At 51.2% G+C, this 17,715-nt stretch overlaps 1 protein-coding gene across 3 annotated transcripts in view; it reads left to right on the top strand.

Moving 5' to 3' along the window:
* The window catches only part of LOC109886008 (transforming acidic coiled-coil-containing protein 2), a 129,318-nt gene that overhangs the window by 81,227 nt on the left and 30,376 nt on the right, over positions 1-17,715 (top strand). For 2 of the 3 annotated variants that reach the window (XM_031804943.1, XM_031804942.1), the window contains exons 7-9: positions 8,503-8,552; positions 9,747-9,826; positions 10,159-10,342. In XM_031804943.1, the coding sequence (XP_031660803.1) occupies positions 8,503-8,552; positions 9,747-9,826; positions 10,159-10,342 (314 nt within the window). Of the gene's footprint in view, positions 1-8,502; positions 8,553-9,746; positions 9,827-10,158; positions 10,343-15,307; positions 15,356-17,715 lie in introns of all 3 variants that reach the window. The other variant, XM_031804941.1, reaches the window with a different exon arrangement.

Below are 17,715 nucleotides of genomic sequence, written 5' to 3' on the forward strand. Positions count from 1 at the left end.
CAGTCCAGCCAAGTCTAGTCCAGCCTAGTCTAGTCCAGCCTAGTCTAGTCCAGCCAAGCCCAGTCCAGCCAAGCCCAGTCCAGCCAACTCTAGTTCAGCCAAGCCCAGTCCAGCCTAGTCCAGCCAAGCCCAGTCCAGCCAACTCTAGTTCAGCCAAACACAGTCCAGCCTAGTCGAGTTCAGCCACGTCTAGTCCCGTCTTGTCTAGTCCAGCCAAGTCTAGTCCAGCCAAGTCTAGTCCCGTCTAGTCTAGTCCCATCTAGTCCAGTCTAGTCTAGTCCAATCTAGTCTAGTCCAGCCAAGTCTAGTCCAGCCTAGTCTAGTCCAGGTAGTCCAGCCTAGTCTAGTCCAGCCGAGTCTAGTCCAGCCTAGTCCAGCCCAGTCTAGTCCAGCCTAGGGTAGCCTAGTCTAGTCCAGTCTAGTCTAGTCTAGTCCAGCCTAGTATAGTCTAGTCTAGTCCAGCCAAGTCTAGTCCAGTCTAGTCTAGTCCAGTCTAGTTCAGCCAAGTCTAGTCCAGTCTAGTCTAGTCTAGTCCAGCCAAGTCTAGTCCAGTCTAGTCTAGTCCAGTCTAGTTCAGCCAAGTCTAGTCCAGTCTAGTCTAGTCTAGTCCAGCCAAGTCTAGTCCAGTCTAGTCTAGTCCAGTCTAGTTCAGCCAAGTCTAGTCCAGTCTAGTCTAGTCCAGCCAAGTCTAGTCCAGCCAAGTCTAGTCCAGCCAAGTCTAGTCCAGTCCAGCCTAGTCTAGTCTAGTCCAACCAAGCCCAGTCCAGCCTAGTCTAGTCCAGCCAAGCCCAGTCCGGCCTAGTCTAGTCCAGCCAAGCCCAGTCCAGCCTAGTCCAGCCTAGTCTAGTCCAGCCTAGTCTAGTCCAGCCAAGCCCAGTCCAGCCTAGACCAGCCTAGTCCAGTCCAGCCAAGCCTAGTCCAGCCTAGTCAAGCCCAGTCCAGCCTAGTCTAGTCCAGCCAAGCCTAATCCAGTCAAGTCTAGTCTAGTCCAGCCAAGCCTAGTCCAGTCAAGTCTAGTCCAGTCATGCCTAGTCCAGTCAAGTCTAGTCCAGTCCAGCCCAGTCCAGTCCAGCCAAGCCCAGTCCAGCCAAGTCTAGTCCAGCCAAGTCTAGTCCAGCCTAGTCTAGTCCAGCCTAGTCTTGTCAAGCCCAGTCCAGCCAAGTGTAGTCCAGCCTAGCCAAGCCCAGTCCAGCGAAGCCCAGTCCAGCCAAGCCTAGTCCAGCCTAGTTAAGCACAGTCCAGCCTAGTTAAGCCCAGTCCAGCCTAGTCAAGCCAAACCCAGTCCAGCCAACTCTAGTTCAGCCAAGCCCAAGTCCAGCAAAACCCAGTCCAGCCAACTCTAGTTCAGTCAAGTCTAGTCCAGCCTAGTCAAGCCCAGTCCAGCCAAGCCCAGTCCAGCCAAGTCTAGTTCAACCAACTCTAGTTCAGCCAAGCCCAGTCCAGCCAAGTCTAGTCCAGCCTAGTCTAGTCCAGCCTAGTCTAGTCCAGCCAAGCCCAGTCCAGCCAAGCCCAGTCCAGCCAACTCTAGTTCAGCCAAGCCCAGTCCAGCCTAGTCCAGCCAAGCCCAGTCCAGCCAACTCTAGTTCAGCCAAACACAGTCCAGCCTAGTCGAGTTCAGCCACGTCTAGTCCCGTCTTGTCTAGTCCAGCCAAGTCTAGTCCAGCCAAGTCTAGTCCCGTCTAGTCTAGTCCCATCTAGTCCAGTCTAGTCTAGTCCAATCTAGTCTAGTCCAGCCAAGTCTAGTCCAGCCTAGTCTAGTCCAGGTAGTCCAGCCTAGTCTAGTCCAGCCGAGTCTAGTCCAGCCTAGTCCAGCCCAGTCTAGTCCAGCCTAGGGTAGCCTAGTCTAGTCCAGTCTAGTCTAGTCTAGTCCAGCCTAGTATAGTCTAGTCTAGTCCAGCCAAGTCTAGTCCAGTCTAGTCTAGTCCAGTCTAGTTCAGCCAAGTCTAGTCCAGTCTAGTCTAGTCTAGTCCAGCCAAGTCTAGTCCAGTCTAGTCTAGTCCAGTCTAGTTCAGCCAAGTCTAGTCCAGTCTAGTCTAGTCCAGCCAAGTCTAGTCCAGCCAAGTCTAGTCCAGCCAAGTCTAGTCCAGTCCAGCCTAGTCTAGTCTAGTCCAACCAAGCCCAGTCCAGCCTAGTCTAGTCCAGCCAAGCCCAGTCCGGCCTAGTCTAGTCCAGCCAAGCCCAGTCCAGCCTAGTCCAGCCTAGTCTAGTCCAGCCTAGTCTAGTCCAGCCAAGCCCAGTCCAGCCTAGACCAGCCTAGTCCAGTCCAGCCAAGCCTAGTCCAGCCTAGTCAAGCCCAGTCCAGCCTAGTCTAGTCCAGCCAAGCCTAATCCAGTCAAGTCTAGTCTAGTCCAGCCAAGCCTAGTCCAGTCAAGTCTAGTCCAGTCATGCCTAGTCCAGTCAAGTCTAGTCCAGTCCAGCCCAGTCCAGTCCAGCCAAGCCCAGTCCAGCCAAGTCTAGTCCAGCCAAGTCTAGTCCAGCCTAGTCTAGTCCAGCCTAGTCTTGTCATGCCCAGTCCAGCCAAGTGTAGTCCAGCCTAGCCAAGCCCAGTCCAGCGAAGCCCAGTCCAGCCAAGCCTAGTCCAGCCTAGTTAAGCACAGTCCAGCCTAGTTAAGCCCAGTCCAGCCTAGTCAAGCCAAACCCAGTCCAGCCAACTCTAGTTCAGCCAAGCCCAAGTCCAGCAAAACCCAGTCCAGCCAACTCTAGTTCAGTCAAGTCTAGTCCAGCCTAGTCAAGCCCAGTCCAGCCAAGCCCAGTCCAGCCAAGTCTAGTTCAACCAACTCTAGTTCAGCCAAGCCCAGTCCAGCCAAGTCTAGTCCAGCCTAGTCTAGTCCAGCCTAGTCTAGTCCAGCCAAGCCCAGTCCAGCCAAGCCCAGTCCAGCCAACTCTAGTTCAGCCAAGCCCAGTCCAGCCTAGTCCAGCCAAGCCCAGTCCAGCCAACTCTAGTTCAGCCAAACACAGTCCAGCCTAGTCGAGTTCAGCCACGTCTAGTCCCGTCTTGTCTAGTCCAGCCAAGTCTAGTCCAGCCAAGTCTAGTCCCGTCTAGTCTAGTCCCATCTAGTCCAGTCTAGTCTAGTCCAATCTAGTCTAGTCCAGCCAAGTCTAGTCCAGCCTAGTCTAGTCCAGCCTAGTCTAGTCCAGGTAGTCCAGCCTAGTCTAGTCCAGCCGAGTCTAGTCCAGCCTAGTCCAGCCCAGTCTAGTCCAGCCTAGGGTAGCCTAGTCTAGTCCAGTCTAGTCTAGTCTAGCCTAGTATAGTCTAGTCTAGTCCAGCCAAGTCTAGTCCAGTCTAGTCTAGTCCAGTCTAGTTCAGCCAAGTCTAGTCCAGTCTAGTCTAGTCTAGTCCAGCCAAGTCTAGTCCAGTCTAGTCTAGTCCAGTCTAGTTCAGCCAAGTCTAGTCCAGTCTAGTCTAGTCCAGCCAAGTCTAGTCCAGCCAAGTCTAGTCCAGCCAAGTCTAGTCCAGTCCAGCCTAGTCTAGTCTAGTCCAACCAAGCCCAGTCCAGCCTAGTCTAGTCCAGCCAAGCCCAGTCCGGCCTAGTCTAGTCCAGCCAAGCCCAGTCCAGCCTAGTCCAGCCTAGTCTAGTCCAGCCTAGTCTAGTCCAGCCAAGCCCAGTCCAGCCTAGACCAGCCTAGTCCAGTCCAGCCAAGCCTAGTCCAGCCTAGTCAAGCCCAGTCCAGCCTAGTCTAGTCCAGCCAAGCCTAATCCAGTCAAGTCTAGTCTAGTCCAGCCAAGCCTAGTCCAGTCAAGTCTAGTCCAGTCATGCCTAGTCCAGTCAAGTCTAGTCCAGTCCAGCCCAGTCCAGTCCAGCCAAGCCCAGTCCAGCCAAGTCTAGTCCAGCCAAGTCTAGTCCAGCCTAGTCTAGTCCAGCCTAGTCTTGTCATGCCCAGTCCAGCCAAGTGTAGTCCAGCCTAGCCAAGCCCAGTCCAGCGAAGCCCAGTCCAGCCAAGCCTAGTCCAGCCTAGTTAAGCACAGTCCAGCCTAGTTAAGCCCAGTCCAGCCTAGTCAAGCCAAACCCAGTCCAGCCAACTCTAGTTCAGCCAAGCCCAAGTCCAGCAAAACCCAGTCCAGCCAACTCTAGTTCAGTCAAGTCTAGTCCAGCCTAGTCAAGCCCAGTCCAGCCAAGCCCAGTCCAGCCAAGTCTAGTTCAGCCTAGTCTAGTCCAGCCAAGCCCAGTCCAGCCAAGCCCAGTCCAGCCAACTCTAGTTCAGCCAAGCCCAGTCCAGCCAAGTCTAGTCCAGCCTAGTCTAGTCCAGCCTAGTCTAGTCCAGCCAAGCCCAGTCCAGCCAAGCCCAGTCCAGCCAACTCTAGTTCAGCCAAGCCCAGTCCAGCCTAGTCCAGCCAAGCCCAGTCCAGCCAACTCTAGTTCAGCCAAACACAGTCCAGCCTAGTCGAGTTCAGCCACGTCTAGTCCCGTCTTGTCTAATCCAGCCAAGTCTAGTCCAGCCAAGTCTAGTCCCGTCTAGTCTAGTCCCATCTAGTCCAGTCTAGTCTAGTCCAATCTAGTCTAGTCCAGCCAAGTCTAGTCCAGCCTAGTCTAGTCCAGGTAGTCCAGCCTAGTCTAGTCCAGCCGAGTCTAGTCCAGCCTAGTCCAGCCCAGTCTAGTCCAGCCTAGGGTAGCCTAGTCTAGTCCAGTCTAGTCTAGTCTAGTCCAGCCTAGTATAGTCTAGTCTAGTCCAGCCAAGTCTAGTCCAGTCTAGTCTAGTCCAGTCTAGTTCAGCCAAGTCTAGTCCAGTCTAGTCTAGTCTAGTCCAGCCAAGTCTAGTCCAGTCTAGTCTAGTCCAGTCTAGTTCAGCCAAGTCTAGTCCAGTCTAGTCTAGTCCAGCCAAGTCTAGTCCAGCCAAGTCTAGTCCAGCCAAGTCTAGTCCAGTCCAGCCTAGTCTAGTCTAGTCCAACCAAGCCCAGTCCAGCCTAGTCTAGTCTAGCCAAGCCCAGTCCGGCCTAGTCTAGTCCAGCCAAGCCCAGTCCAGCCTAGTCCAGCCTAGTCTAGTCCAGCCTAGTCTAGTCCAGCCAAGCCCAGTCCAGCCTAGACCAGCCTAGTCCAGTCCAGCCAAGCCTAGTCCAGCCTAGTCAAGCCCAGTCCAGCCTAGTCTAGTCCAGCCAAGCCTAATCCAGTCAAGTCTAGTCTAGTCCAGCCAAGCCTAGTCCAGTCAAGTCTAGTCCAGTCATGCCTAGTCCAGTCAAGTCTAGTCTAGTCCAGCCAAGCCTAGTCCAGTCAAGTCCAGTCCAGCCAACTCTAGTTCAGTCAAGTCTAGTCCAGCCTAGTCAAGCCCAGTCCAGCCAAGCCCAGTCCAGCCAAGTCTAGTTCAACCAACTCTAGTTCAGCCAAGCCCAGTCCAGCCAAGTCTAGTCCAGCCTAGTCTAGTCCAGCCTAGTCTAGTCCAGCCAAGCCCAGTCCAGCCAAGCCCAGTCCAGCCAACTCTAGTTCAGCCAAGCCCAGTCCAGCCTAGTCCAGCCAAGCCCAGTCCAGCCAACTCTAGTTCAGCCAAACACAGTCCAGCCTAGTCGAGTTCAGCCACGTCTAGTCCCGTCTTGTCTAATCCAGCCAAGTCTAGTCCAGCCAAGTCTAGTCCCATCTAGTCTAGTCCCATCTAGTCCACTCTAGTCTAGTCCAATCTAGTCTAGTCCAGCCAAGTCTAGTCCAGCCTAGTCTAGTCCAGCCTAGTCTAGTCCAGGTAGTCCAGCCTAGTCTAGTCCAGCCGAGTCTAGTCCAGCCTAGTCCAGCCCAGTCTAGTCCAGCCTAGGGTAGCCTAGTCTAGTCCAGTCTAGTCTAGTCTAGTCCAGCCTAGTATAGTCTAGTCTAGTCCAGCCAAGTCTAGTCCAGTCTAGTCTAGTCCAGTCTAGTTCAGCCAAGTCTAGTCCAGTCTAGTCTAGTCTAGTCCAGCCAAGTCTAGTCCAGTCTAGTCTAGTCCAGTCTAGTTCAGCCAAGTCTAGTCCAGTCTAGTCTAGTCCAGCCAAGTCTAGTCCAGCCAAGTCTAGTCCAGCCAAGTCTAGTCCAGTCCAGCCTAGTCTAGTCTAGTCCAACCAAGCCCAGTCCAGCCTAGTCTAGTCTAGCCAAGCCCAGTCCGGCCTAGTCTAGTCCAGCCAAGCCCAGTCCAGCCTAGTCCAGCCTAGTCTAGTCCAGCCTAGTCTAGTCCAGCCAAGCCCAGTCCAGCCTAGACCAGCCTAGTCCAGTCCAGCCAAGCCTAGTCCAGCCTAGTCAAGCCCAGTCCAGCCTAGTCTAGTCCAGCCAAGCCTAATCCAGTCAAGTCTAGTCTAGTCCAGCCAAGCCTAGTCCAGTCAAGTCTAGTCCAGTCATGCCTAGTCCAGTCAAGTCTAGTCCAGTCCAGCCCAGTCCAGTCCAGCCAAGCCCAGTCCAGCCAAGTCTAGTCCAGCCAAGTCTAGTCCAGCCTAGTCTAGTCCAGCCTAGTCTTGTCAAGCCCAGTCCAGCCAAGTGTAGTCCAGCCTAGCCAAGCCCAGTCCAGCGAAGCCCAGTCCAGCCAAGCCTAGTCCAGCCTAGTTAAGCACAGTCCAGCCTAGTTAAGCCCAGTCCAGCCTAGTCAAGCCAAACCCAGTCCAGCCAACTCTAGTTCAGCCAAGCCCAAGTCCAGCAAAACCCAGTCCAGCCAACTCTAGTTCAGTCAAGTCTAGTCCAGCCTAGTCAAGCCCAGTCCAGCCAAGCCCAGTCCAGCCAAGTCTAGTTCAACCAACTCTAGTTCAGCCAAGCCCAGTCCAGCCAAGTCTAGTCCAGCCTAGTCTAGTCCAGCCTAGTCTAGTCCAGCCAAGCCCAGTCCAGCCAAGCCCAGTCCAGCCAACTCTAGTTCAGCCAAGCCCAGTCCAGCCTAGTCCAGCCAAGCCCAGTCCAGCCAACTCTAGTTCAGCCAAACACAGTCCAGCCTAGTCGAGTTCAGCCACGTCTAGTCCCGTCTTGTCTAGTCCAGCCAAGTCTAGTCCAGCCAAGTCTAGTCCCGTCTAGTCTAGTCCCATCTAGTCCAGTCTAGTCTAGTCCAATCTAGTCTAGTCCAGCCAAGTCTAGTCCAGCCTAGTCTAGTCCAGCCTAGTCTAGTCCAGGTAGTCCAGCCTAGTCTAGTCCAGCCGAGTCTAGTCCAGCCTAGTCCAGCCCAGTCTAGTCCAGCCTAGGGTAGCCTAGTCTAGTCCAGTCTAGTCTAGTCTAGCCTAGTATAGTCTAGTCTAGTCCAGCCAAGTCTAGTCCAGTCTAGTCTAGTCCAGTCTAGTTCAGCCAAGTCTAGTCCAGTCTAGTCTAGTCTAGTCCAGCCAAGTCTAGTCCAGTCTAGTCTAGTCCAGTCTAGTTCAGCCAAGTCTAGTCCAGTCTAGTCTAGTCCAGCCAAGTCTAGTCCAGCCAAGTCTAGTCCAGCCAAGTCTAGTCCAGTCCAGCCTAGTCTAGTCTAGTCCAGCCAAGCCCAGTCCAGCCTAGTCTAGTCCAGCCAAGCCCAGTCCGGCCTAGTCTAGTCCAGCCAAGCCCAGTCCAGCCTAGTCCAGCCTAGTCTAGTCCAGCCTAGTCTAGTCCAGCCAAGCCCAGTCCAGCCTAGACCAGCCTAGTCCAGTCCAGCCAAGCCTAGTCCAGCCTAGTCAAGCCCAGTCCAGCCTAGTCTAGTCCAGCCAAGCCTAATCCAGTCAAGTCTAGTCTAGTCCAGCCAAGCCTAGTCCAGTCAAGTCTAGTCCAGTCATGCCTAGTCCAGTCAAGTCTAGTCCAGTCCAGCCCAGTCCAGTCCAGCCAAGCCCAGTCCAGCCAAGTCTAGTCCAGCCAAGTCTAGTCCAGCCTAGTCTAGTCCAGCCTAGTCTTGTCAAGCCCAGTCCAGCCAAGTGTAGTCCAGCCTAGCCAAGCCCAGTCCAGCGAAGCCCAGTCCAGCCAAGCCTAGTCCAGCCTAGTTAAGCACAGTCCAGCCTAGTTAAGCCCAGTCCAGCCTAGTCAAGCCAAACCCAGTCCAACCAACTCTAGTTCAGCCAAGCCCAAGTCCAGCAAAACCCAGTCCAGCCAACTCTAGTTCAGTCAAGTCTAGTCCAGCCTAGTCAAGCCCAGTCCAGCCAAGCCCAGTCCAGCCAAGTCTAGTTCAACCAACTCTAGTTCAGCCAAGCCCAGTCCAGCCAAGTCTAGTCCAGCCTAGTCTAGTCCAGCCTAGTCTAGTCCAGCCAAGCCCAGTCCAGCCAAGCCCAGTCCAGCCAACTCTAGTTCAGCCAAGCCCAGTCCAGCCTAGTCCAGCCAAGCCCAGTCCAGCCAACTCTAGTTCAGCCAAACACAGTCCAGCCTAGTCGAGTTCAGCCACGTCTAGTCCCGTCTTGTCTAGTCCAGCCAAGTCTAGTCCAGCCAAGTCTAGTCCCGTCTAGTCTAGTCCCATCTAGTCCAGTCTAGTCTAGTCCAATCTAGTCTAGTCCAGCCAAGTCTAGTCCAGCCTAGTCTAGTCTAGTTCTGGCCTTAACTGTCTCTGTTCTTCCTCTTCTCTCATTCCTCTCTTTCTCTGACTATCTTCTCTTTCTGTCTCTAACTCAGTCTTTTCTGTTGTCTCCATCAGTGTCCGACTATGAGATTGAGTACATGGAAAAGATTGTCTCTTCTTCATCGGTGAGTATCTATCCACAGTCAGATGGGAAGGTTCCGCTTTGTCTTCTCTTGAGAGCCATGTGGCCTTTCTCAATAGCAAGGCTATGCTCACCGAGTCTGTACATAGTCAAAGCTTCTCTTAAGTTTGGGTCAGTCACAGTGGTCAGGTATTTTACTACAGTGGTCAGGAATTCTGCCACAGTGGTCAGGTATTTTACCACAGTGGTCAGTTATTTTACCACAGTGGACAGGTATTCTGTCACTGTGGTCAGGTATTTTACCACAGTGGTCAGGTATTCTGCCACAGTGGTCAGGTATTCTGCCACAGTGGTCAGGTATTTTACCACAGTGGTCAGGTATTTTGCCACAGAGGTCAGGTATTCTGCCATAGTGGATAGGTATTTTACCACAGTGGTCAGGTATTTTACCACAGTGGTCAGGTATTTTACCACAGTGGTCAGGTATTCTGCCACAGTGGTCAGGTATTTTACCACAGTGGTCAGGTATTTTACCACAGTGGTCAGGTATTCTGCCACAGTGGTCAGGTATTTTACCACAGTGGTCAGGTATTTTACCACAGTGGTCAGGTATTTTACCACAGTGGTCAGGTCTTCTGCCACAGTGGTCAGGTATTTTACCACAGTGGTCAGGTATTTTACCACAGTGGTCAGGTATTCTGCCACAGTGGTCAGGTATTCTGCCACAGTGGTCAGGTATTCTGCCACAGTGGTCAGGTATTCTGCCACAGTGGTCAGGTATTCTGCCACAGTGGTCAGGTATTCTGCCACAGTGGTCAGGTATTCTGCCACAGTGGTCAGGTATTCTGCCACAGTGGTCAGGTATTCTGCCACAGTGGTCAGGTATTCTGCCACAGTGGTCAGGTATTCTGCCGCTGTGTACTCTCTGTGTAGGGTCAGTCACAGTGGTCAGGTATTCTGCCGCTGTGTACTCTCTGTTTAGGGCCAAATAGCATTCTAGTTTGCTCTGTTTTTTGTTAATTATTTCCAATGTGTCAAGTAATTGTCTTTTTGTTTTCTCGTGATTTGGTCGGGTCTAATTGTATTAATGTCCTCTCCTACTCTCTCTCTCTCCCCTACTCTATCTCTCACACTCTCACGCTCTCTCTCACTCACACACACACACACACTCTCTGTCTTTCTCACACACTCCTGCCCTCTCTCACACTCTCTCTCTCTCCATCCTCTGTCTGTGAAGAAACCTTCTGCTCTCTACTTGAAGCTGGACTCTGTGACAGACCCTAACCACAGATCAGAACCGAACTCTCCCTGCACAGGGTACAACACACTGAGATACACACACACACACACACACACACACACACACACACACACACACACACACACACACACACACACACACACACACACACACACACACACACACACACACACACACACACACACACACTTTAGTCACACACAATAATCAGCATGAGCACTGCATTTTAAAGTAATTAGTAATTAGTTCTAAATGTCATTCAGATTTAGAAGGGTATGCTGAACAACATTTCACTATCCCATTCTAGTCACTAATGTAATGCTTCTACCACACAGAGATCCTGTCTGTTCTCCTCAACATCCCTCCTTCCTTCTCTCCCTCTCTCTAGGAGCTTTGAGGAGATAGAGGCCCAGATCACAGCCCAGATGAAGACCCCGGTGCTGGGCTCTCGGCCCGGTCCGGAGGGGTCTCGGCCCGGTCCGGAGTGGTCCGTTGGAGAGAAGGAGAAGACCAGGAAGAGAGAGAGCCTGTCACTCAACCGGACACAGAGCACAGACAGGGATCATGGAGTGGTGAGTCACCGAACTCTCTGGTTGTCAATCAATACGTTTGGAGGGGAATGGATCAATACACCTGATGAAATGACTGTGTGTTTCTCGTCGTCTTCCATATGCATGTGTCAGGCTTGTCTCAGAATACAATGTTACGACACATTTTCTTTCCCAGTTTGCTGTGCCGTGACCTCTCAACTCTGTCCGTGTCATGTGTACAGTAGAGGGCGACAGTGCCAACCCTAAATACTGTATGGCCTACAGTGTAGATGCTACCCCGGTTAAACTTTCAAATCCCTGGCTTAAGTTAACTTCCATAAGGTAACTACCATAAACTACCTACCGGCCAGCAAGAAACGACTCATACCTCCGTCTCAGAAACCCAGCCCCACCCAACCTTCTGCTGACACTGCCCAAAGCTTTGCTATGCAATGCTGACCCCCTCCTCACCCCCCTCCTCACCCCCTCCTCACCCCCCCCCCCCCCCTCACCCCCTCCTCACCCCGCTCCTCACCCCCTCCTCACCCCCTTCCGCCTCCCTGCTGCCACCCCCTGTACTGTAGCTACCCACCCAGGGCCCTATGGAGGTCCTTGCCCCAGACGCACCCCACTTAACCAGGCTGTCTGAGTGCCCTGACCCCCTGGTGCACCTGGAGGCTGTGGAGCCTCACCTGGCAGAGACCAACCCCACTGCCTTCGCACTCAAACTACAGGTGTGTTGATTAGAGTCAGAGTCCTCCCTCGCGTGTCAACCTGCTTCCTGTTGGACCCTCTCTATCGTATTCATGATTATTGATTTATGTTATTGATTTATCATAGTTATATTATTGATTTATGTTATTGATTTATCATAGTTATATTATTGATTTATGTTATTGATTTATCATGGGTATAGTATTGATTTATCATGGTTATATTATTGATTTATGTTATTGATTTATCATAGTTATATTATTGATTTATGTTATTGATTTATCATGGGTATAGTATTGATTTATCATGGTTATATTATTGATTTATGTTATTGATTTATCATGGGTATAGTATTGATTTATCATAGTTATATTATTGATTTATGTTATTGATTTATCATAGTTATATTATTGATTTATGTTATTGATTTATCATAGTTATATTATTGATTTATGTTATTGATTTATCATGGGTATAGTATTGATTTATCATGGTTATATTATTGATTTATCATGGTTATATTATTGATTTATGTTATTGATTTATCATGGTTATATTATTGATTTATCATGGGTATATTATTGATTTATCATGGTTATATTATTGATTTATCATGGTTATATTATTGATTTATGTTATTGATTTATCATGGTTATATTATTGATTTATGTTATTGATTTATCATGGTTATATTATTGATTTATGTTATTGATTTATCATGGTTATATTATTGATTTATGTTATTGATTTATGTTATTGATTTATCATGGTTATATTATTGATTTATGTTATTGATTTATCATGGTTATATTATTGATTTATCATGGTTATATTATTGATTTATGTTATTGATTTATCATGGTTATATTATTGATTTATGTTATTGATTTATCATGGTTATATTATTGATTTATGTTATTGATTTATGTTATTGATTTATCATAGTTATATTATTGATTTATGTTATTGATTTATCATGGTAATACTATTGGTGTTTGAGGATGAGTGTGTGTCCTCACTGTCTCTGCCTTTCTTCATTTTCACCCTGGTGTCTAGTCAGTTTCCTTTACCTTAGCTACTTCATTACTTTCATTGAGCTTCCTTTTATCTACAATATGTTAGCCTGTTAAGTGTTGACTACTGCATGTGTGTGTGTGACTGTTTGTTGATCTGTAAGTGTGTGTGGGTACTGTAGGTGGGAAGTAAGTAGCCTCAACTTCTGGTTCTCTTTATGTCTCCTCCTTCTCCCTCCGGCCACACCCTCCCTTCTCCCACTCCTCCCCCTCCTCCTCCCTCTGGCAACACCCTTCCTCCTCCTCCCTCCGGCCACACCCTTCCTCCTCCTCCCTCCTGCCACACTCTTCCTCCTCCTCCCTCCGGCAACACCCTTCCTCCTCCTCCCTCCGGCCACACCCTTCCTCCTCCTCCCTCCGGCCACACCCTTCCTCCTCCTCCCTCCTGCCACACCCTTCCTCCCCTTCCCTCCGGCCACACCCTTCCTCCTCCTCCCTCTGGCCACACCCTCCCTTCTCCCACTCCTCCCACTCACCCCCCCACCCCCTGTCCTACCTGCGTCTCAGGAGGAACTGGTTCTAGCTGCTCTGAGGATAGAGGCTCTGCAGGTAGCCAAACACATCTCAGACAGCCCCTCCCTCTCCACTGTCACCCCCCAGGTACTGAGCTGAACCAGCCTGCACCTGTACCTGCTCACCGTGTGTGTGTGTGTCGATGTGTGACTGTGAGAGCAGCATGAGCGTGTCTCAGCCTGCCCCCCCCCCCCTTTTAGTCACACCATTGTGTGAGCCCATGGCCGTTACTCAACAATAATAATAATTGCTGCTGCCTCTCCCTGTATTTCCCAACGTAACATCTCTAACACGGCTTGTAGCCCCTGACCTGTGACCCCTAACCCCTGAATTCCAATCACCAGCTTTCCTGAATCAATCAGCAGAAAAGAGCGCTGGGCCTTTTCTCTCCTTTGTATCAAACCCATCCATGCATGTTGCCTGTTGGCCTGTTCAGGAAAGGCTTCGATAAACACGAAGGTGACTTGGGATATGGTTGACTTCATCTGGGTCAGTCACCATCTGATAACTTCACGTTATCCTCATTCCTAGGGTTGCACATTTATCCTCATTCCTAGGGTTGCACATTTCCAATGTTCCAAAATTCACAGGTTTTCTAGAAATCCTGTTTGGAGGAATCAAGATTTCCACCTGCTTATTCAATCTTTATTCCGGGACTCTTCCAACACTGATTTCTGGAACACTTGGGAATTTTGGTGAAAGCTACTGGAATTTTGCAAAACCTACTCATCAATCTGTAGTCATTCCTCAATCAAATGGGAGTCATTTTTTATGATGATATACTGTTGTTTTTCTGGTAAATAACAACAACTAACAACAACACTGATGACCACAACAGGGTCACGCCAGATGTGCTGAAAGTGAGGTCTGTTGGGTAGGTTTCTTCAAGTGTCAACACATAACCTCATTTCAGGTTGAATGTCCGCAGAAAGAAGGTTCATTGACGCCTGGTTGAAGGTTTGGAGAAGGTGCGAGATTTCACAACTTGATTTTAGATGTTTCATCACCCTGAAAGTAATCTACAGTCCACCTCTGGTCTCTTGGACTTCCCACCCCTATGGGAAGTCAGTTACCACTCAGCCCAGTCCAAGCTCTTCTCTGTCCTGGCACCCCAGTGGTGGAACCAGCTTCCCCCTGATGCTAGGACAGCAGAGTCCCTGTCCATCTTCCCCCTGATGGTAGGACAGCAGAGTCCCTGTCCATCTTCCCCCTGATGCTAGGACAGCAGAGTCCCTGTCCATCTACCCCCCCTGACGCTAGGACAGCAGAGTCCCTGTCCATCTTCTCCCTGAAGCTAGGACAGCAGAGTCCCTGTCCATCTTCCCCCTGATCCTAGGACAGCAGAGTCCCTGTCCATCTTCCCCCTGATGCTAGGACAGCAGAGTCCCTGTCCATCTTCCCCCTGATGCTAGGACAGCAGAGTCCATCTTCCCCCTGACGCTAGGACAGCAGAGTCACCGCCCATCTTCCCCCTGACACTAGGACAGCAGAGTCCCTGTCCATCTTCCCCCTGATGCTAGGACAGCAGAGTCCCTGTCCATCTTCCCCCTGATGCTAGGACAGCAGAGTCCATCTTCCCCCTGATACTAGGACAGCAGAGTCCCTGTCCATCTTCCCCCTGATGCTAGGACAGCAGAGTCCATCTTCCCCCTGATTCTAGGACAGCAGAGTCCCTGCCCATCTTCCCCCTGATGCTAGGACAGCAGAGTCCCTGTCCATCTTCCCCCTGATGCTAGGACAGCAGAGTCCCTGTCCATCTTCCCCCTGATGCTAGGACAGCAGAGTCCCTGTCCATCTTCTCCCTGATACTAGGACAGCAGAGTCCATCTTCCCCCTGATGCTAGGACAGCAGAGTCCCTGTCCATCTTCCCCCTGAAGCTAGGACAGCAGAGTCCCTGTCCATCTTCCCCCTGAAACTAGGACAGCAGAGTCCCTGTCCATCTTTCCCCCTGATGCTAGGACAGCAGAGTCCATCTTCCCCCTAAAGCTAGGACAGCAGAGTCCCTGTCCATCTTCCCCCTGAAGCTAGGACAGCAGAGACCCTGTCCATCTTCCCCCTGAAGCTAGGACAGCAGAGTCCCTGTCCATCTTCCCCCTGACGCTAGGACAGCAGAGTCCCTGCCCATCTTCCCCCTGAAGCTAGGACAGCAGAGTCTCTGTCCATCTTCCCCCTTATGCTAGGACAGCAGAGTCCATCTTCCCCCCTGATGCTAGGACAGCAGAGTCCCTGTCCATCTTCCCCCTGATGCTAGGACAGCAGAGTCTCTGTCCATCTTCCCCCTGATGCTAGGACAGCAGAGTCCAGAGTCCCCCTAAAGCTAGGACAGCAGAGTCCCTGTCCATCTTCCCCCTGACGCTAGGACACCAGAGTCCCTTCCCATCTTCCCCCCTGAAGCTAGGACAGCAGAGTGCCTGTCCATCTTCACCCTGAAACTAGGACAGTAGAGTCCATCTTACCCCCTGAAGCTAGGACAGTAGAGTCCCTATCCATCTTCCCCCCTGAAGCTAGGACAGTAGAGTCCATCTTCCCCCCTGAAGCTAGGACAGTAGAGTCCATCTTCCCCCTGAAGCCAGGACAGCAGAGTCTTCCCGAAAGGACCTGAAACCCTACCCCTGTCTATTCCCATGTCTCTTCCCCACTCCTCTTCCTCCTCTTCCTCCCATCTCATCTCTGTCTCACGCTGTCTGATGTTTCACCACTCCACAGTCCCTCCTCAAGAAGCCCAGCAGGTGGAATCTCTTCAGTTCACCCAAAGTAAGAGGAGAAATGTCACTCCCTCGTAACTGTTCTCCTACTGACCAGTCACCCCCTCACCCCCTGACCAGTCACCTCCTCACCTCCTGACCAGTCACCCCCTCGTAACTGTTCTCCTACTGCCCTGTTACCCCCTAGTAACTGTTCTCCTACTGCCCTGTCACCCCTAGTAACTGTTCTCCTACTGCCCTGTCACCCCTAGTAACTGTTCTCCTACTGACCAGTCACCCCCTAGTAACTGTTCTCCTATTGCCCTGTCACCCCTAGTAACTGTTCTCCTACTGCCCTGTTACCCCCTAGTAACTGTTCTCCTACTGACCAGTCACCCCCTAGTAACTGTTCTCCTACTGACCAGTCACCCCCTAGTAACTGTTCTCCTACTGACCAGTCACCCCCTAGTAACTGTTCTCCTACTGACCAGTTACCCCCTAGTAACTGTTCTCCTACTGACCAGTTACCCCCTAGTAACTGTTCTCCTACTGCCCTGTTACCCCCTAGTAACTGTTCTCCTACTGACCAGTTACCCCCTAGTAACTGTTCTCCTACTGACCAGTTACCCCCTAGTAACTGTTCTCCTACTGCCCCAGTCACCCCCTAGTAACTGTTCTCCTACTGCCCTGTTACCCCCTCGTAACTGTTCTCCTACTGACCAGTCACCCTCTAGTAACTGTTCTCCTACTGACCACTCACCCCCTAGTAACTGTTCTCCTACTGACCAGTTAATCCCTAGTAACTGTTCTCCTACTGCCCTGTTACCCCTAGTAACTGTTCTCCTACTGACCAGTTACCCCCTAGTAACTGTTCTCCTACTGACCAGTCACCCCCTAGTAACTGTTCTCCTACTGACCTGTTACCCCCTAGTAACTGTTCTCCTACTGACCAGTCACCCCCTAGTAACTGTTCTCCTCCTGCCCTGTTACCCCCTAGTAACTGTTCTCCTACTGACCAGTCACCCCCTAGTAACTGTTCTCCTACTGACCAGTCACCCCCTAGTAACTGTTCTCCTACTGACCAGTCACCCCCTAGTAACTGTTCTCCTACTGACCAGTCACCCCCTAGTAACTGTTCTCCTCCTGCCCTGTTACCCCCTAGTAACTGTTCTCCTACTGACCAGTCACCCCCTAGTAACTGTTCTCCTACTGACCAGTCACCCCCTAGTAAATGTTCTCCTACTGACCAGTCACCCCCTAGTAACTGTTCTCCTACTGCCCTGTTACCCCTAGTAACTGTTCTCCTACTGCCCTGTTACCCCCTAGTAACTGTTCTCCTACTGACCTGTTACCCCCTAGTAACTGTTCTCCTACTGACCTGTTACCCCCTAGTAACTGTTCTCCTACTGACCAGTCACCCCCTAGTAACTGTTCTCCTACTGCCCTGTTACCCCCTAGTAACTGTTCTCCTACTAACCAGTCACCCCCTAGTAACTGTTCTCCTACTGACCAGTTACCCCCTAGTAACTGTTCTCCTACTGCCCTGTTACCCCCTAGTAACTGTTCCCCTACTGACCTGTTACCCCCTAGTAACTGTTCTCCTACTGACCTGTTACCCCCTAGTAACTGTTCTCCTACTGACCAGTCACCCCCTAGTAACTGTTCTCCTACTGCCCTGTTACCCCCTAGTAACTGTTCTCCTACTGACCAGTCACCCCCTAGTAACTGTTCTCCTACTGCCCAGTCACCCCCTAGTAACTGTTGTCCTACTGACCAGTCACCCCCTAGTAACTGTTCTCCTACTGCCCTGTTACCCCTAGTAACTGTTCTCCTACTGACCAGTCACCCCTAGTAACTGTTCTCCTACTGACCAGTCACCCCCTAGTAACTGTTCTCCTACTGACCAGTCACCCCCTAGTAACTGTTCTCCTACTGACCAGTTAATCCCTAGTAACTGTTCTCCTACTGCCCTGTTACCCCCTAGTAACTGTTCTCCTACTGACCAGTTACCCCCTAGTAACTGTTCTCCTACTGACCAGTCACCCCCTAGTAACTGTTCTCCTACTGACCTGTTACCCCCTAGTAACTGTTCTCCTACTGACCAGTCACCCCCTAGTAACTGTTCTCCTCCTGCCCTGTTACCCCCTAGTAACTGTTCTCCTACTGACCAGTCACCCCCTAGTAACTGTTCTCCTACTGACCAGTCACCCCCTAGTAACTGTTCTCCTACTGACCAGTCACCCCCTAGTAACTGTTCTCCTACTGACCAGTCACCCCCTAGTAACTGTTCTCCTCCTGCCCTGTTACCCCCTAGTAACTGTTCTCCTACTGACCAGTCACCCCCTAGTAACTGTTCTCCTACTGACCAGTCACCCCCTAGTAAATGTTCTCCTACTGACCAGTCACCCCCTAGTAACTGTTCTCCTACTG

This window comes from Oncorhynchus kisutch, linkage group LG25, assembly GCF_002021735.2.
Source record: "Oncorhynchus kisutch isolate 150728-3 linkage group LG25, Okis_V2, whole genome shotgun sequence".
In the NCBI taxonomy this organism is placed as follows: domain Eukaryota; kingdom Metazoa; phylum Chordata; class Actinopteri; order Salmoniformes; family Salmonidae; genus Oncorhynchus; species Oncorhynchus kisutch.